The sequence below is a fragment of the Metarhizium robertsii genome (genome assembly GCF_000187425.2).
Source record: "Metarhizium robertsii ARSEF 23 chromosome Unknown MAA_Scf_8, whole genome shotgun sequence".
In the NCBI taxonomy this organism is placed as follows: domain Eukaryota; kingdom Fungi; phylum Ascomycota; class Sordariomycetes; order Hypocreales; family Clavicipitaceae; genus Metarhizium; species Metarhizium robertsii.
This window is the reverse complement of record NW_011942226.1, coordinates 1,523,612-1,539,522: the sequence shown is the minus strand read 5'-3', so window position 1 is coordinate 1,539,522 and position 15,911 is coordinate 1,523,612. Positions and strand designations below refer to the sequence as shown.

General features: G+C 55.2%; 6 protein-coding genes across 6 annotated transcripts in view; 4 read left to right on the top strand and 2 right to left on the bottom strand.

Annotated features, from left to right (window-relative positions):
* The window catches only part of MAA_01245 (carboxylesterase), a gene marked incomplete at both ends in the record, with an annotated part of 1,936 nt that extends 1,005 nt beyond the window's left edge, over positions 1-931 (top strand). Inside the window, one exon of the mRNA XM_007819243.1 lies at positions 6-931. Within this exon, the coding sequence (XP_007817434.1) occupies positions 6-931 (926 nt within the window). The remainder of the gene's footprint in view (positions 1-5) is intronic.
* Positions 932-2,116: 1,185 nt separating this feature from the next.
* MAA_01244 (amidohydrolase 3) lies at positions 2,117-3,950 on the top strand (the record flags this gene model as incomplete). The annotated part of the gene is made up of 3 exons (XM_007819242.2): positions 2,117-2,487; positions 2,615-3,411; positions 3,505-3,950. The coding sequence occupies 3 exons, from the start codon at positions 2,117-2,119 to the stop codon at positions 3,948-3,950; spliced, it is 1,614 nt and encodes a 537-aa protein (XP_007817433.2).
* A 1,969-nt stretch (positions 3,951-5,919) lies between these two features.
* MAA_01243 (nucleoside-diphosphate-sugar epimerase family protein) lies at positions 5,920-6,901 on the top strand (the record flags this gene model as incomplete). The annotated part of the gene is made up of 2 exons (XM_007819241.1): positions 5,920-6,174; positions 6,236-6,901. The coding sequence occupies 2 exons, from the start codon at positions 5,920-5,922 to the stop codon at positions 6,899-6,901; spliced, it is 921 nt and encodes a 306-aa protein (XP_007817432.1).
* A 1,072-nt stretch (positions 6,902-7,973) lies between these two features.
* MAA_01242 (DNA-binding SAP) lies at positions 7,974-9,632 on the top strand (the record flags this gene model as incomplete). The annotated part of the gene is made up of 1 exon (XM_007819240.1): positions 7,974-9,632. The coding sequence occupies one exon, from the start codon at positions 7,974-7,976 to the stop codon at positions 9,630-9,632; it is 1,659 nt and encodes a 552-aa protein (XP_007817431.1).
* A 1,602-nt stretch (positions 9,633-11,234) lies between these two features.
* MAA_01241 (Carbamoyl-phosphate synthase) lies at positions 11,235-12,667 on the bottom strand (the record flags this gene model as incomplete). Its single annotated transcript, XM_007819239.1, has 2 exons — positions 11,235-12,416; positions 12,476-12,667. The coding sequence occupies 2 exons, from the start codon at positions 12,665-12,667 to the stop codon at positions 11,235-11,237; spliced, it is 1,374 nt and encodes a 457-aa protein (XP_007817430.1).
* A 1,671-nt stretch (positions 12,668-14,338) lies between these two features.
* Positions 14,339-15,265, bottom strand: MAA_01240 (uncharacterized protein; the record flags this gene model as incomplete). The annotated part of the gene is made up of 3 exons (XM_007819238.1): positions 14,339-14,421; positions 14,484-15,126; positions 15,215-15,265. The coding sequence occupies 3 exons, from the start codon at positions 15,263-15,265 to the stop codon at positions 14,339-14,341; spliced, it is 777 nt and encodes a 258-aa protein (XP_007817429.1).
* Between the last annotated feature and the right edge of the window lie 646 nt (positions 15,266-15,911).

Genomic DNA, 15,911 nt, shown 5'->3' with positions numbered 1-15,911 from the left:
TTGAGTTGATCGCCACCCTGACTCGGGCAGCGTTGTACCCACGAACCCCCTCGACCACCCCAAGGGCCAGGCCGTCTTCGACAAGGTCGCCGAGACCGGCGGCTGCGGAGGCGCCGCAGACAAGTTGGCATGCCTACGAGCTCTCAGCTCCAACGACTTTTTGAACGCCGTGACCTCGGCGCCCGGCATCGTGTCCTACGACGCTCTCGCGCTGTCCTATCTGCCCCGTCCGGACGGCAAGGTCATCACCGTGTCACCGGACATCCTGGCTCTGTCGGGAAAGTATGCGCCCGTGCCCATGATTATTGGCGACCAGGAGGACGAGGGCACCTTTTTCGGCCTGTTCCAGCCCAACCTGACCACCGCCAGGAGCTTCGCCGACTATCTCCAGTCGTACTACTTCCCCGGCGCAACCACCGATCAGCTCGTACAACTGGTGGAAACGTACGGAACCGGCCTCTCCGCCATCACCAACGGCAGCCCGTTCGGCACGGGACTCCTCAACGAGATCACCCCGGGCTTCAAGCGCCGGGCCGCCGTGCTGGGGGATCTCGTCTTCACGCTCAGCCGGCGCGTCTTCCTGGCCGGCGCAAGCGCCGCCCACCAAAACGTTCCATCTTGGTCGTACCTGGCCTCATATGGCCGGGGTACGCCCATCGTGGGCACGTTTCACGGCTCGGATATCGTCCAGACCTTCTTCGGCATCCCGGACAACTATGCCGCCAACAGCATCCGCACGTACTACTCCAACTTTGTGCACAACCTGGATCCTAATGTCGGTGTGGAGGGCAAGTATCCAAACTGGCCGCGTTGGTCCGAGGGGAATGATTTGGCGCACTTTTTTTTCGACAGGTCGACGCTGCTCAAGGATGATTTTAGGCAGACGTCGTATGAGTGGATTTCAAACCACATCGAAGAGCTGCGGTTCTAGTGCTTGTATCCTGAAATTAGCATATATATACATATATGGATAGATAGATATCTTGCCTACAACTGATGATGATTAAACTCATCATTTACAAGAGCCCGTTTGTCTTGTGCATGGATCGCCCGGCATCTTGAACAGAAGCATACCTTTGCACCAAGTGTCGAGGTCAATGGCAGAGCCATGTCGAAGGAGTTTGACTTGGAGTCGTTTTTCTCATCAGAGACTCTGTAAACTTGCGCTGCAGGGTAGCAACCCATGCCCATGTGGTGCCGCTTTACAACGGCTTCCTGAAGAGGCATCTTGTTGAACTTTCCCATGCCCATCTCTTAATGCCGGTCATACTTGAAACAGTCTTGAGGCGCGATTTCGTTTCCACTTGATTCCGCACTCCGTCCTGTGATACATAATGCAAAATAAAGCCCTTGCACTCCAAGGAATGATCTCCGCTTTTCGTAGTGTAGGTGGTAAACTTTTGATACGTCCCACTCGGCGGTGGTAGCTCTTGATGGTGGTCACGTGATGGGGGTTCAGCCTCCTGCGATGCCCCCCACATCAGCCTCATAGCTAGCACAAGCAAGAGCTCAATGCAATTGATATTTGTCATCCTTCCTTCCCGTTTGACAGTATCATCACCACGTGCGGCGTGTCTTGAAGCTTTGACATCCTTTTGTCCGCAAATACAACAATATACGCGGCCACCATGCACCGGCCGCAGCTAAAGTTGTGTGCGCCCGTGGAACTGATGTCCGCCCGCACATGGCAATTGTGGCGTCAATGGCAAATCACGGAGCCCGCATAGTTTTGTGCTCCGTCCGCAGGTCATCAAGAGGCCCGTTCCGGAATTCGGAACCCCTGGCGCCCATGCCTATCTGCAGAACTAGGCAGGTGGGATATTTCCCCGCACGGAAACCCCGCGAGTCACAGACTTGGCCATGCCGTCGCAGATTTCGTGTCTCCAAGTGCATCGGGGTGTGGCTGATGGGGTGCGTTATCAAGACCGCCGGACTGGTCGACGCCGATACGCCCATGTTGCTGTTTCTGGCTCTGCCGGCATTCGGAACTTCGGAAGAGGCAGGATTCCCCGCAGCATATTTATATATTGCGGCCGGGATTCGAAGCAGACGACCAGCAAAAGTGGCATGAAACCAGCAACGTGGTGTGAAGGACGTGAAACCCTCTTCCAACCCAATGGCTTCGCATCCCTCCACGGCCGGCCTCGAAAACGCCACCGCCTACATCAACGGCCGCGTCTTCACGGTTGACGAGAACCAGACATGGGCCGAGGCCTTCATCGTGTCAGCCGAGGGCGTGTTTGCCCTCGTGGGCTCAACTGACACCATCGTGGCCGCCGCGCGCCAACATGGCATGGTTGTGCATGACTTGCAAGGGCGCTTCGTCATGCCGGGCATTCACGACGCCCATGTGCATCTCCTGACGGCCGGCCTCTCTCACTTCAGCAATATCCACCTGGGCCTGGACGAAATCATGCCCATGTCCGAGGCGACGGAAAAGCTCAAGAGCTCCTCGTGCGGCTGTGAGTATGCGCACGCCTTTGGCCGGTAAGCTTTTGTGGGAGAGTGCCGCGGGAGAAGACGAGACGCGCAAGACGATGAGAGTGATGATGATGAATGGCGTCTCGTTGGAGAGCGCAAGAGAGCAGGCAGTTGGTTTCTGACACAAGTCCAGATGGCTGAGCGCCGACGTCTTCCGCATCAAGGACTTTGACCGCGCCCATCTCGACGAGGAATACCCCGACACGCCCGTCATCATCCGCGCCGGCGCCGGGCACAGTCTTCATCTCAACACGGTCGCCCTCCGCGAGTCCGGCTACGACCTCGCCAACGAATCCTACCCCAACGGGGCGTATGTCGGGCGCCGACCCGACGGATCCCTCAACGGCGAGGTCGCCGAGCTGGCCACGACCAAGGCGCTCCTTGCCTGTCCCAAGCCTCCCGTCGCCCATGTGCGGCGCGCGCTCAAGTACGCGGTCCATCGCCTGCACCAGGCGGGCGTGACGTCGTGCCAGGAGGCCGCCACCAACACGCTCTTGCTCAGCACGCTGCGCGACATGGACCGCGACGGCCAGCTGCAGCTGGACGCGTACACGCACATCGTCTATGCCCCGGAGTTTATCGCCGAAGAGTCCCAGCCCGAACTGATCCAGCTGCTGGACCGGGCCGAGTCGTTCAAGACGCAGCACGTCGATACGCGCTTCGTCAAGATCATACTCGACGGCATCCCTCTGGATCCGTACTTTACGCAGGCGGGCCTGGATAAAGACGGCAACGTGGAACAGGAAAAGCTGTTTCTGTACGACTTGCAAGAGGCCGTCCTGCGGTATGACCAGCGAGGAATGACGTGCAAGATTCACTGCACGGGCGAGGGCGCCACCCGTCTGGCTTTGGACGCCATTGAGGCCGCGCGGGCACGGAACCCCAACGGGCCCCGGCACGAAATTGCGCACTGCTCGGGGGTGCATCCCGGTATGTCTCTTTTTCTCGTCACCATTTCTGTTCAGAGCGCGTCTACTCAAGTCCCAACCTGCTCCGTATCTGCTAACCTTGCCCTCTATCTAGACGAGTACCCTCGATTTCGGCCGCTCAACACCACGGCGGAAATGTCGCCGTCCGTCTTCTTCTGCCAGACGTTCAGCCCGGAAGAGGACGCCCTGCAGGACTGGAACTTTCCGCAGATGCTCCGCCACGGCGCGCACATCTCCATCGGCTCCGACTGGGGCGTCCCCGAGTCCCCGGACCTGCTGCCGGGCTTGGAGGGCATCCTCGACGGCGTGGGGTCCGGCGACCGCGCCAAGGGGGCCGCCATGGTGCTGCGCATGCTGACCCTGGCTGGCGCCGAGGCCGTCGGGCGCGACAAGGAGACGGGGAGCATCCAGGTGGGCAAGCGGGCCAACTTTATCGAGCTGGATCGGGACCTGAGCCTGGGGGAGCCCGGCGCGTTTACGGATGCCAAGGTGCGGAGGACGTGGTTTGAGGGGGAGCTCGTTTACACTGCGTCGGTGTAGGCGGTAGCGTCTGGTGGATATGTGTACAGGGCCAGGCTTGAACGCCGGGGAATATATAGAATTCCTAATTGACCCTTTTGATCAGAGTCGAGGGCGTCTTGTCAAACAACTGGCTTGGTATTCCTACAGCACCGTCCGCTGCACAGAGTTGACGGCAACGTCTAGAAACGTGTAAAGCACAACCCTATCGAAGAGACTGGGTCTGTAGTGATTCATGATTCAGTCCAGCTGGTGTCATCACTATTGTTTTAAGCAAAGATGGCGAGGCATAGACTAGAAGACAAAAACGATCGATGTACTATCCATGCTATCCATGTCCAAAAGAAAGTCGTGTGACTCGTGTCCCTGAACCTCCCACGGTGGCATGCCCGAATGCCCGCAAAGCAGCTTCTTTCCCATCGTCGTACAACGGTCATTTCAAGGCCGCAGCCAACCAGACGCTAAAAGAGCATATTTCGATCCAATCAGAGGAAACGTTATACCTCGTCGTATAAGAACCCCATGTATGTAAAGATCTAGGCGTATGGGAGGCTAGTTACGAGCATGATACATTAGTCTGTTGGTCTCCCGGTAGCAAGTATGATGAAATGGACCACTCACGACTATAGATGGAGGGGTTTCTTCAAACGAATTTCCTGAACTTCGTCACGGCCGAGTTGTTTTTTTCCTGGCCAGAGTCCGGGAAGATGTCATCGACGATGGGAAGGGGAAACAAACCCAGGAAAGGCAGGGCCGAGACGGTGGCAGCAGCGAAACCGAGTAAAATCGCAAGACGCATGGTTCTTAAATTCTGAGCGCGGAATGATTCAAATAGTAAGATGCAGGTTGGGTATTGTGGTCGGAGAACAAATTGTGGATGGCAGATGACTGGCTTCTGCTCGGATCGTCGCCCCCTTATTTATATGACGAGCAAGGGCGTTCGCTTTCAAGAGTACATGGGCGACCTTTGCCGCTTGCGTGCTCTGCTCTGCTCATTTTCCATCATTTCTCCATTGTGTCCAAATTGGCTTTTGTGAGAAGCGCGTGACAGCCGATGCCGCCATTCAGCACCCCATCCAACGTGGCCTGCGCACAATGATGTAGATCCAGGACAAGCGAGGAGACTATACAAAGGCTACCAAGCTTTTTTTTTTTTTTTTTGAAAGCCTTCTACACGTGGTCAAGTTCTTCGAGCCTTGTCATTAAATCTGCTGTCGGTGCTTCCCGCTGCTTCTCAAAGACATGCTTCTGGCACGGTCCACGGCTCGATTCAGCCTGGGACATGCCTACGTCTTTGTTCGTCTGGATCCAAAACACCATGTTTGCACAAGGAACTCTGGTCACCCGAGCCAAACTGGTGCCGGCCTTAGATCCCACTCCGTCACTTGTTTCAGTTTACAATTGGCTGTATGAGTGGCCCGTCACTCAAAAGACCCCAGGCCTCGAATCATGGCGAGAACATGCAAAGGCGACATTGGAGAATCGCCATGCAAAGGTCATGAGACAAGGTGCATGCGACAAGACACAACAGCGGACATTGTGCCCAACGCTGGACAATCAAGAGTCGTCCCGAGATTTGGCAAGTTTGTTGCATGCTCCATTTCCAACTGCGCCTAGGACAACCGCACCAGAGTTGCGTGCGGTCTGGTGCGTCTCAACTCATGCTTAGCAATCATCCGAGTCCAAGGTGACGTTCGCCATACGCCGCTGATGGAGGCGGCCATTCGGTCCCCACCTTTCGGCATTCTTTCGTAGGCCGAGATGCGATAAACTGGCTTCAGTGGAACTCAAATGCCGCATTTGTAAGAGGCTTCCTAATCACCGCGATGCGCGTGGCATGAGAAGAAAAAGGCCAGAGTATAAAGGATGAGGGCAACAGCGCGGCGACAGCGCTCGTTTGAGCCCATCGTCTTCACCCTCGCCTCCATCCGCTCTTCCACATCGCACGCTTGATCGCCACACGATCCATCCAGATTCCAGACAAACAGACATGTCGCGCGCGCTGCTGATAACAGGAGCCACCGGCAAACAAGGCGGCAGCGTCATCACGTCCCTGCTCGCGAAAAACGCCGACTTTCAAATCCTCGCCGTCACAAGAGACACGACCTCGCCAGGAGCAAAGAAACTGGCTGCCGCGTCCCCCAAGGTCACACTTGTCCAAGGAAACCTAGACGACACCGAGGCCATTTTCAAGAATGCCAAAAAGGCAACCGAGGCACCCATATGGGGGGTCTTCAGCGTCCAGGTACAGCGCGCAGAGCACAACTCGATAAATAGCACTTGACTGTACTAATCGACCCGCGCAGTTGGCCCCGATGAACAAATCCGGCCCCAGCATCGAGGAGGCCCAGGGCAAGTCGCTCGTCGACTCGGCCATCAAGCACGACGTGAAGCACTTTGTGTACACGTCCGTGGATCGCCACGGCGCCAAGTCCATCGACAACCCTACCGACGTCCCGCACTTCAAAAGCAAGCACAACATCGAGCATCATCTCATCGACAAGGCGCAAAACACCACCATGTCCTGGACCATCCTCAGGCCAGTCGCCTTCATGGACAACTTTGCGCCGGGGTTCATCGGCAAGCTTTTCGCAACGGCTTGGCGGGACGCGCTAAAGTCCCGCCCGCTCCAGCTCATAGCGACCGAGGACATTGGCGCCTTTGCCGCCATGTCCTTCCTGGAGCCCGACAGGTTCGCAGGCAAGAGCATCTCGCTGGCGGGGGATGAGCTGTCGTTTGCGCAGATGGAAAAGGTCTTTAGGGAAAAGGTGGGCGCCCCTCCGCCGACCACGTTTGGGTTCGTCGCGTGGCTTGTTTTGCGGCTCTCGGTCGAGCTGAGGACCATGTTCAACTTCTTTGAGAAGGAGGGCTACGGCGCAGACATTGCGGCTGTGAGGGAGATGAACCCTGACGTCAAGGACTTTGGCCGCTGGCTGGAGGGGAGTGCGTTTGTCAAGTCGAAACGAGACTGAGCCTGTGTGGTGGCGTGTCCAGTATGTATGTCCCTGTGAGAGTTTAACATGGTGCGGGAATAATAATATTATTGCTATTACATCTTACCGAGATGAATGGTAGTTTTTGAGTGAAAAACGCGGGTGACGCTCGTTTCTTAGAGATGCATGTATGCTTTGCATAGAGAGACATGAGGGTACTGTCGTGTCTGCACAGGTACTCCGGGATAGCAAGTAGGTGTAAGAGGCATACAGAACATGTCTATCTGAACTCCCCGGAAATCGTTACATCACCATCGTAGCAACAGTCGCGTCGGGCATATCCTACCTCGGCGCCCCCTTTGTGATTCCCTTGATCAAGCGCCATCGTCGATATCAACATGCAATCATATCCTTGAGCTGTAGGTCGTCTTGTCAACTAGTCATCTCGGAGCCTCCGAACTTGGTATGCAACTTGCTGTCTCTTCTAATAAGCGCATGGGCTCTTTGCATTGCCGGCATTGTCCTCGCATGATTCTGTTCGACAGTCGAGACCCTCATCCTGGCCCAGGGTGTAGCCCACGGCGCCGGCTTCCTCGTCTTCTACTCCCCTGTTCTAAGCATAGTCAATAAATTCTACATCGCCCGTCGAGGAATAGCGTATGACTCCAATGTTCAAATGGAAATGTTGTGTCGTCAAAGTTCGACAATCATCAGATCCAGATCAGTGCACTAGTCCCGATGCGGCCAAGTGTCCTGTCCGCAGGAGTCCAAGACCCCGGTTCGCAACCAAGACATGTCAACATGCTTTGACCCCACGCCCGCTCTCCCTCCACCAAGCTGGCGCGTCGCGACCTACATCTTTTTCTTCATTCTTTTGCCTGCGCATCAAAATTCGTGCCACCGCAGCGTTACATCATCCAAACCATCAATTTGAGGGGGCGTTCATGTCACCTTGGCTGCCACATATACGTCTGCTCGCAATATAGTCCGTCAGAGCTCTCGGCGCAAATCATCGCATTCGTCTGCCCCTTGCGACAAGCGACGTCATTCAACGGCCTCGTCACCCCAAATGCGCTGAACTACCCCGTTGGCGGCCCAAATCTCACGCACCATGGCCGACTGGGCTAAGCTCAAGGTCGTCGACCTCAAAGCCGAACTAAAGCGACGAGGTCTCCCTCAAGGAGGGTTGAAGACAGAGCTTGTTGCGCGACTGGAAGAGGCTGATCAAGAGACCAAGGAACCGGAGCCCGAACCGGAGCCCGAGCCAGAGCCGGAGCCCGAGCCAGAACCAGAGCCGCATGCTGAAAAGCAGATGGATAATGAGGCGCCGGCAGTTGAGTCTAAACCTTTGCAGCCTATCAATGGCGATGCCGCCAGTCAGGCAGAGGAGGAACAGGAGGTGCACGAGGTGCAGGGGCAGACCAAAGATGGACAATCCGTCACACAGGATGCGCCAGAAGCCGAACCAGAGCAAACGCCTCCTCAACCTCCGGCGACGACACAAGAGCCAACTCCTGCACCGGCACAAAAGGAAGAATCACAGCCCGAACCAAGCCCTCCGTCTCGAGACCCTCAACCCGCAGGTAGCGACACTCCCATGGATCAACAGCCCATCCAAGACCCGGCCGTCGAAGCTCCAGCCGAAGCGCAAAAGCGCAAACGGCGCTCTGCCAGTCCCACGCCCAAGGAGGAAGACGTTGCCAGAAAACGGGCTCGAGCAGACCCCGGGCTTGCTCCCAGGTCATATCAACTCAACCATTTCCCGGCCGAGGCCCACGATGCCCCAGAGGCAGAGGTAGACTACGACCGACACGTCGAACCCTCGATGCACCCGGCCACCTCCGCCCTCTGCATCAACAACCTCATGCGACCTCTTCGGCCGGCTGAGCTCCGCGCACACATAGTCGCCCTCGCTTCCACGCCAGGCACAAGCTCCACTGACGACATTGTCACCAAGTTCTACCTCGACTTCATTCGCACGCACGCCTTTGTGGCACTGGAATCCGTATCAGCTGCCTCGCGTGTTCGCCAGCTGCTGCACGGCCGCGTCTGGCCCAACGAAAGCAACCGCAAAGCACTGTCAATCGACTTCATACCACCCGAAAAGATAGACTCCTGGATCGACATGGAGGAACAAGGTGGCAGACGGCCCAGTCATCGATGGGAAGTCGTCTACGCCCCCGCCGCCGACGGGAGCACCATGGAGGCAAACCTCGTCTCAAACTCTGTCTCTTCGTCATCCAGCAGTCGTCCCCCTCCGCCCACGAAGCCCGCGCCCGTGGCAGCATCAGTACCGGCGCCAGCACCAGACAGCATCAACTCTGCCCCCCTCGGTCCCAGAGGCACCTTCACAGACTCGGCTCCGCCAACTGGTCCCCGTGGTCCTCGACGCCAGCAGCCACCACCTGCACCGCATCCCCCATCCGGCGAGGCACAATTTACCCGTGCCCGTCCAAGTCTGGCATACCATCTTGTGCCGGAGGATCTTGCCCGCCGCCGCGTCCAAAACATGCGCGCCTTTTACACGCGCGACCTGAACCGAGACTTGGGCCGCGAAATCAACAGATATTCCTTTGAAGATTCAGACTCGTTTGTCGACCGAGGCCGTGAAATCTTCGAAGGCATCCGTCCTCCCCACAGAGAGAGAGGCGGTCGCGGCGGTGGACGAGGTAGAGGCCCTGGAAGAACCAGAGGTGGTTTCCGCCCAAGAAGTGATCGGTATATTCCCGGCGCAGGAGGCAGGGACGAAGACGACCGACGCCGGCTCTAGGAACAACCCGCGTAGACCTCTTCACTTGCAAAATGGAGCATATCCCTACCATCCAAACGTGGAGGTTTTCCGAAACAGCCATCTCAAGACATTAGGAACACAATGTACAACAAACCCGGTTTGTAACGCCGTCGAGGGGCGGTCAGGAAAGGAGGCCATTTGATTCCATTTCGATGAAATCAAGCAATGTATTGTACCATAGAGCGCAGGCGCAACCAGCCAGCAACGCTAAATACCAGAATATACAAAGTCCCAAAGAAAACGAATACCCACACCACACTTTGTGTCCCGTCTCCCCAGAAACAAACCAAGTCAATAATCGTCCAGCTGAGAAACCACCAATGAAGCATCAAAGCAATGAGCCGATTCCGTCGTAAGATACCTCCACAAGTCCCCGACGCTTCTGGACATGTAAACGCTCGCCCCCGCGCAATTCACCTTGCTATTTCCCCCTTTAGCCATCTACTCGAACCGCCAAACCAAACAGAACTCACTCACCCGTAGGCATAGCAAAACGTCCGACTCCGCAGCTCAATGCTCTCAATCTTGAACCCCCTGCGTAAAGTCAGCACAAAGCTCAAACTAGTTCCAAAATTATAAACAAGCATCTTCCATCGGCAGTACATACACGTCGTCGAGGTTCACGCACCCGAACCCAATGACGTTTCTCAACACCCCCCCGAAATTAGGCTGACTGTACACCGTAGCCTTTCACTTATAAGTACGAGCAACCATTTTCCACGCAGTAGGTTCATGAACGTACAGAGACGACGCCCTGTACCGCAGCGGCGGAAGCAAACAGCGGCAGGAGCAGGAGACGCATCGCCGAATATGTCCAGGGCAGATACATGAACAGCCCGCAGACAAAGACACAAAGGACCATTCGTCAGTCAAGACGAGCCAGGCTATTTATTATACCAGTTGACCTTTAAGAGGAGGAGCCGGGGGGTGGGAGACGAAGCGGGCGCTTCCACAGGTTTACCCGGATTCGATGGCACAGACAATATTGGCAGCTGGACCCCAGGGGGAGAGACCATCAGAGCGGCAGCGGTGATGACTGCATTTCTCGTGCTACCCAGCGATGACGAGCTTGGGCGCGTTCCTCTGCCGTGATATCCGCCCCTGCTGTCAGCTGCTTCCCAGGGGACTGACTAACGAGTAACTACTACTAGCTGGCAGCCTTGCGAAAACAGCACCGGCTATCAACTCCAGGCCAATCTCAGCCGACCAGTGGCAAGGTACAAAATCTTCTAACTCGAAATGAGCAACCCAGCGTTGAGCGTTGAACAGTAACGGGCCCTTAGCAGCTAAGATGTCCGAGCTAAGTAACATGGCTTTGGTTGCAAAATGTTACAAGCACGGCGACCTCTTGGAGCCGTGGATTTCGTCATTTACTGGGTGCCGTTACGCTTCATATCTGCCGCCAACAAATCGTGCCGGGACAGTCGCGAAAAGGATACATCACTAATTGTCTAGAGCCGACTATATAATCGTTGTACTTAATTGTATTCATTTCAAGACAATCTGCCTAGTAAACACGTAGCCAAACTTAAATCAAAACGCCATTCCCTTACACTTCAAGACCTGCGACTAACGTGTTTTTTACGCGGCACTGGCAAGAGGCACAGGCTCAACACCAACACGTTCTCGGCTCAGCACATCCAGCATAAACTGGCTAGGGCGGTTGTCCCTATATTCTAGTGCCTTGCTTTTTGCAAGACGGACGTTATCCAGATATTTTTCAAAGAGGTATGAGCTGTCCATTGGACCACCCTTGGCTTCCGGGTGGAACTGGGTAGAAAAGATGGGTCGGGTCTTGTGCAACATACCCTCGTTGCTGCCGTCGTTGAGGTTGACAAAGTACTCCTTAAAGTCGCTGGGCAGAGTGCTAGCGTCAATGGCATAACCGTGGTTCTGACTGGTAATGTGGCATTGTCCCGTAGTCAAGTCGAGGGCAGGAATGTTATGGGCGCGGTTGCCATACTTGAGTTTGATAGTACGAGCACCAACGGCAAGGGCCAGGAGCTGGTGGCCAAGACAGATGCCCATGACGGGGATGGAAGAAGTCTCCATCAAACGGGCCAGGTTGTAGACAGTCTCCTGGCAGTGAGTTGGGTCGCCGGGACCGTTGGAGATGAAGACGCCATCGTAGTGCTGGGCAACCTTGTGGATGGGGTAATTATAAGGGAAGACGGTAACAGAGGCACCACGGCTGACCAAGCTTCGGAGAATATTCTCCTTGACACCACAATCAATAAGAGCAATGTGGAGCGAGGCACCGGGAGACTCGACCACAAAGGGAGCCTTGGTGCTCACACGCTTGACGAGGTTGATCTGGCCAGGATCGATGAAGCTCTCGTCTTCGTCGGCGTCGTATTCTTCGCCAATGGAAATTCTAGCAAGCGAGGATCCCTGTTCTCGGAGGAAAGTGACAATCTCACGAGTATCGACGCCAGAAATGGCCGGGACACCCTCACGGGCGCACCACTCGCCCAGACTCTCGACAGCAGTCCAATGGCTGTAGTTGAGAGCTACATCAGAAACGACAACGCCAGCACACTGAATGTGGGGGGACTCAAAATGCTTGAGAAGGTTGTACTGGTCTCGCTCGTTGGAGGGCACTCCGTAGTTGCCAATGAGCGGCTGGGTAAAAACCAGAATCTGGCCACGGTACGACGGGTCAGTCATGGACTCCGGGTAACCGACCAGAGAGGTGGTGAAGACAGCTTCACCCGAGATGTTGGCATTAGCACCAAAAGCCGTGCCATTGAAGACAGGGCCATCCTAAGCAAGTCAGCAATAATTTCGCAATAGCAACACACGACACAAATTTAGCAACATACTCGAATGGTGAAGGTAGCAGGCACCGACTCAACGGGAGCAGTGCTCTTGGTGGGCTTGGAAGGCATCTTCCTGCCAGTACTTCCAGCGGTAGCCTGGGATATAAATCGGAGTTGAATGGCCATTCGAGGCGTCATGGCTGCCGCCGGCTTAAACGCCGGCTTGGCGAGGTTAATTGCCAGTCGAGAGAACATGGCAATCCGGAATACAGATAGTAGTTTGGATAAAGAGAGCAGCTAGAGAATGTCGAGGTCAAGGAAGGTCAACCTAGGATGACTGGGACTTCCAGAGGTGGTCTACATTGTCAATTGTCAGTTTGGGGGTGGGTGGATGTAGCGGTGTCTCAGATCTGACGAACCAGAGAGATAATCCTGTCAACAAAGCGTCAGTACTCAAGATTCCGTCACAACTGAATTGCCATGCTGGCCATGGGAGAATAAACAATGGCGGCAAGCAAGACAAGAAGGTATCTGTGCCAATGGAATACAGGTGCAAGGGAGAGACGAGTTTTACTCGCCTTGCAACAGCCGGGTGCAGCCAAAGAAAGAGGCAGGACGGTGCAAACTTGGGGCGTAGAGAGAGGACCAGCCGATTGCGGCTACGTACCTGAGAGGTGAAGACTGACGGGCGCCCGTTCATAAGGGCGGATTCAGACGCAACTGTTCAACGAGAACAAGAATCTGAGGCACAATGGCGCTCTTGGGAGTAAAAGAGGTTTATAAATTGCGGTGTACGCTGTCGCGGACTTGGAAAGATGAGAGCTGGGGATTTGACTTGCTGACCGTTGAGGGGAAGAGGAAGGGAAGAAGAAAGAGCGGGAGGGATGGTGACGCGGGCAGAGGACAGAAAAAATTGAGCCACACGGGCCAACTGCTCAATGTCTCGTCGCTGCGAGGTGTTCCGCTGGCGGCTGCTTACCACGCTTCCTGATTGGTCCGCACCTGCACCTGGCCCTTGCGCCATTGGGCTGCCGGCGAGCGCTGTAACTTCCGCTGTCCAGTTGGACTTTTGGCTGCATTGGGGGAGCCTCACGGCCCCGCGGGCGCTATTGTCTGGTGAGGCCGGGGCGAAAGTGGTGGTGGGGAGAGGAAATGTGCTTGACCGCTTTGGGAAGTGTGACCAAGGCCCTCGCCGATATCGTTCAAAAGTTGCTGTAGCCCATGATGCCACATCCTTGTCGAAAGGGGCACGTCAAGGATTGAATCGTCTTTGGGTTCCACGGCAAAGGCGTCACAGGATGCCTTGCATCGACTTTCCTCAAGACATCAGGGATTCAATTGTCTTTGTGTTCCACTGCAAAGGCGTCACAGCATGCTCTGCATCGGCTTTCCTCAAGTGTCGCCGCTGTTATTCGCGCCAGCAATCCACATCTCGATCCTACTGTAGCTGCAAACGCGACTTTCTTGTAGTCAGCATATGACAACTGTGGGGGTGTTTGTGTCACCGTCTACTCCAGGCGGGAGGAGATGCTAGTCATTGGCATCATATTAACCACCAGCATGTCATTGTACATGTATGCATTGACACCTTCTCGGCAACTCGCTTCTGCACAAATGCGCCCAGAAAGCGCAAAATTCCGGGCTGCTTGGATACTACACCATACCGACGTAAACTTGTTGATTGGCCTGCCAAGGAAAATGAAGGCAAAGACCAAGTTGTCAATAGTTGCATTTCACATGGCCATCTCCCGCCAATGTTGCAAACGCGGCGTGACGCAATTCTATATTCACGTGTAGCACCATTTACAAACAAACAGGTAGTTTTGGTACAGGACCTTTGGGTCTATTGTCTTGGCGCAAGCTTTGCATCCCAGCCGGCAGTCAAATGCTACATGTTCTAACACATCTTTTTTTGCTTTGAACCCTTTACAATGCACCCAACTCTTTCAATTTGCCAATCAAGCCATCAACATCCTCCACCTTGCCGCCACCCTGTCTAGGCGCAGGCTCTACAACACTCGTTAGCAATCATTTCGTCTCAACCCCCCACCCCCCAGAACGTAGCACTTACCCGAAACCTTGAGCACTTTGAGGCGCTTCTCGTTTTCCAATCCAAAGTCCTTCAACGTCTTCTTATCCAGCTTCTTCTTTTTAGCCTTCATAATGTTAGGCAAGCTCGCGTACCGGGGCTCGTTGAGTCTTAAGTCCGTCGTAATAATCATGGGCAGCTTGGCACGAATGGTCTCAACACCACCGTCAACCTCTTTCGTCACGCTGACGCTGTCGCCCTCGCCAAACTCAATCTTGCTTGCCTGGGTGGCCTGGGGCCAGCCCAGTAGACCGGCAAGCATCTGACCCGTCTGATTGGCGTCATCGTCGATGCTCTGCTTGCCGAGTATGACGAGATTGCTCTTCTGCTCCTCCGCGGCCTTCTTGAGTAGCTTGGCGACCGCAAGGGGTTCCAGATCGTCGCCCTCTTTGACATCAACGTGGATAGCGCGGTCAGCGCCCATGGCCATTGCTGTTCGCAGAATATCTTGGGCCTTGGCCGGGCCGGCGGATATGGCGCATATGTCTTCCACGCCGCCGGGGGCTCGTTTCTTCTCGCGGATGCGAACAGACTCCTCGACAGATAATTCGTCAAAGGGGTTCATGGAGTGTTTGACGCCAGCGGTTTCGACAGCCGTCTGCGCCTTGTTGACCCGGGGTTTGACCTATAGTTGGACAAAAGAAGGGACTGTTAGCTGCCATTCATAGGGAAAAGCTACACGATTTAGATGCCGCGTAGAAAGGGCTCCATACCGCATAATCAATCACCCGCTTGACGGGAACGAGGATTCTTAGAGCAGACATGGCGACTGTTGCAATCAATGGCTATGTGGAGGAGTTGCAAGAGGCAAAGGCCTACAGCCGTGGTCCTATCATGGCGGTCGACCGAGTAGTCCCGGCTAGGGCCGGCTCCAGCCTCGGCCGCCCGAGTCACGTGATCCCCATGTCAAAGATTGTGCAGGTACAACCCGGACGGGAAGCAAACGCCACGCGCCTTGGGAGCCTGTCTCTCGAGATGCGGACGAGATCAGAAGAAATTGCTGGATGTGATATCGTAAGTGATTATCCATGCTGACATAGGGGTGGCGTATTGGTAGGTTTTGCATCGCGTAGCGAGTCTGGACAACTAAGTGCAAACTGTATGTGAAATTGGGTTGCGATTGAGAGTTTCAGCACAACAATCGCATGGTCACACCGCGCTGCTGCCTTCGTCCGCTCCATATCCTATGGCAAATAAATCAGTGAAAGAGAACAGAAAGCGCTGGTATTTCCACAACTAGAGGCTGCGGCCCGAGGAGATAGGCAAAGCGAGAACCAGACTCGGGGTAAGAGATGGATGGCCGGCTTCGAGTTCATTTCCTTGGTATGGCATAGAGGGGCGTGGACGATGTTTTGCGACCACCCGGGCACACTGCAGACCATGCACATGTGGCTTTCTGCTTCAATGGAT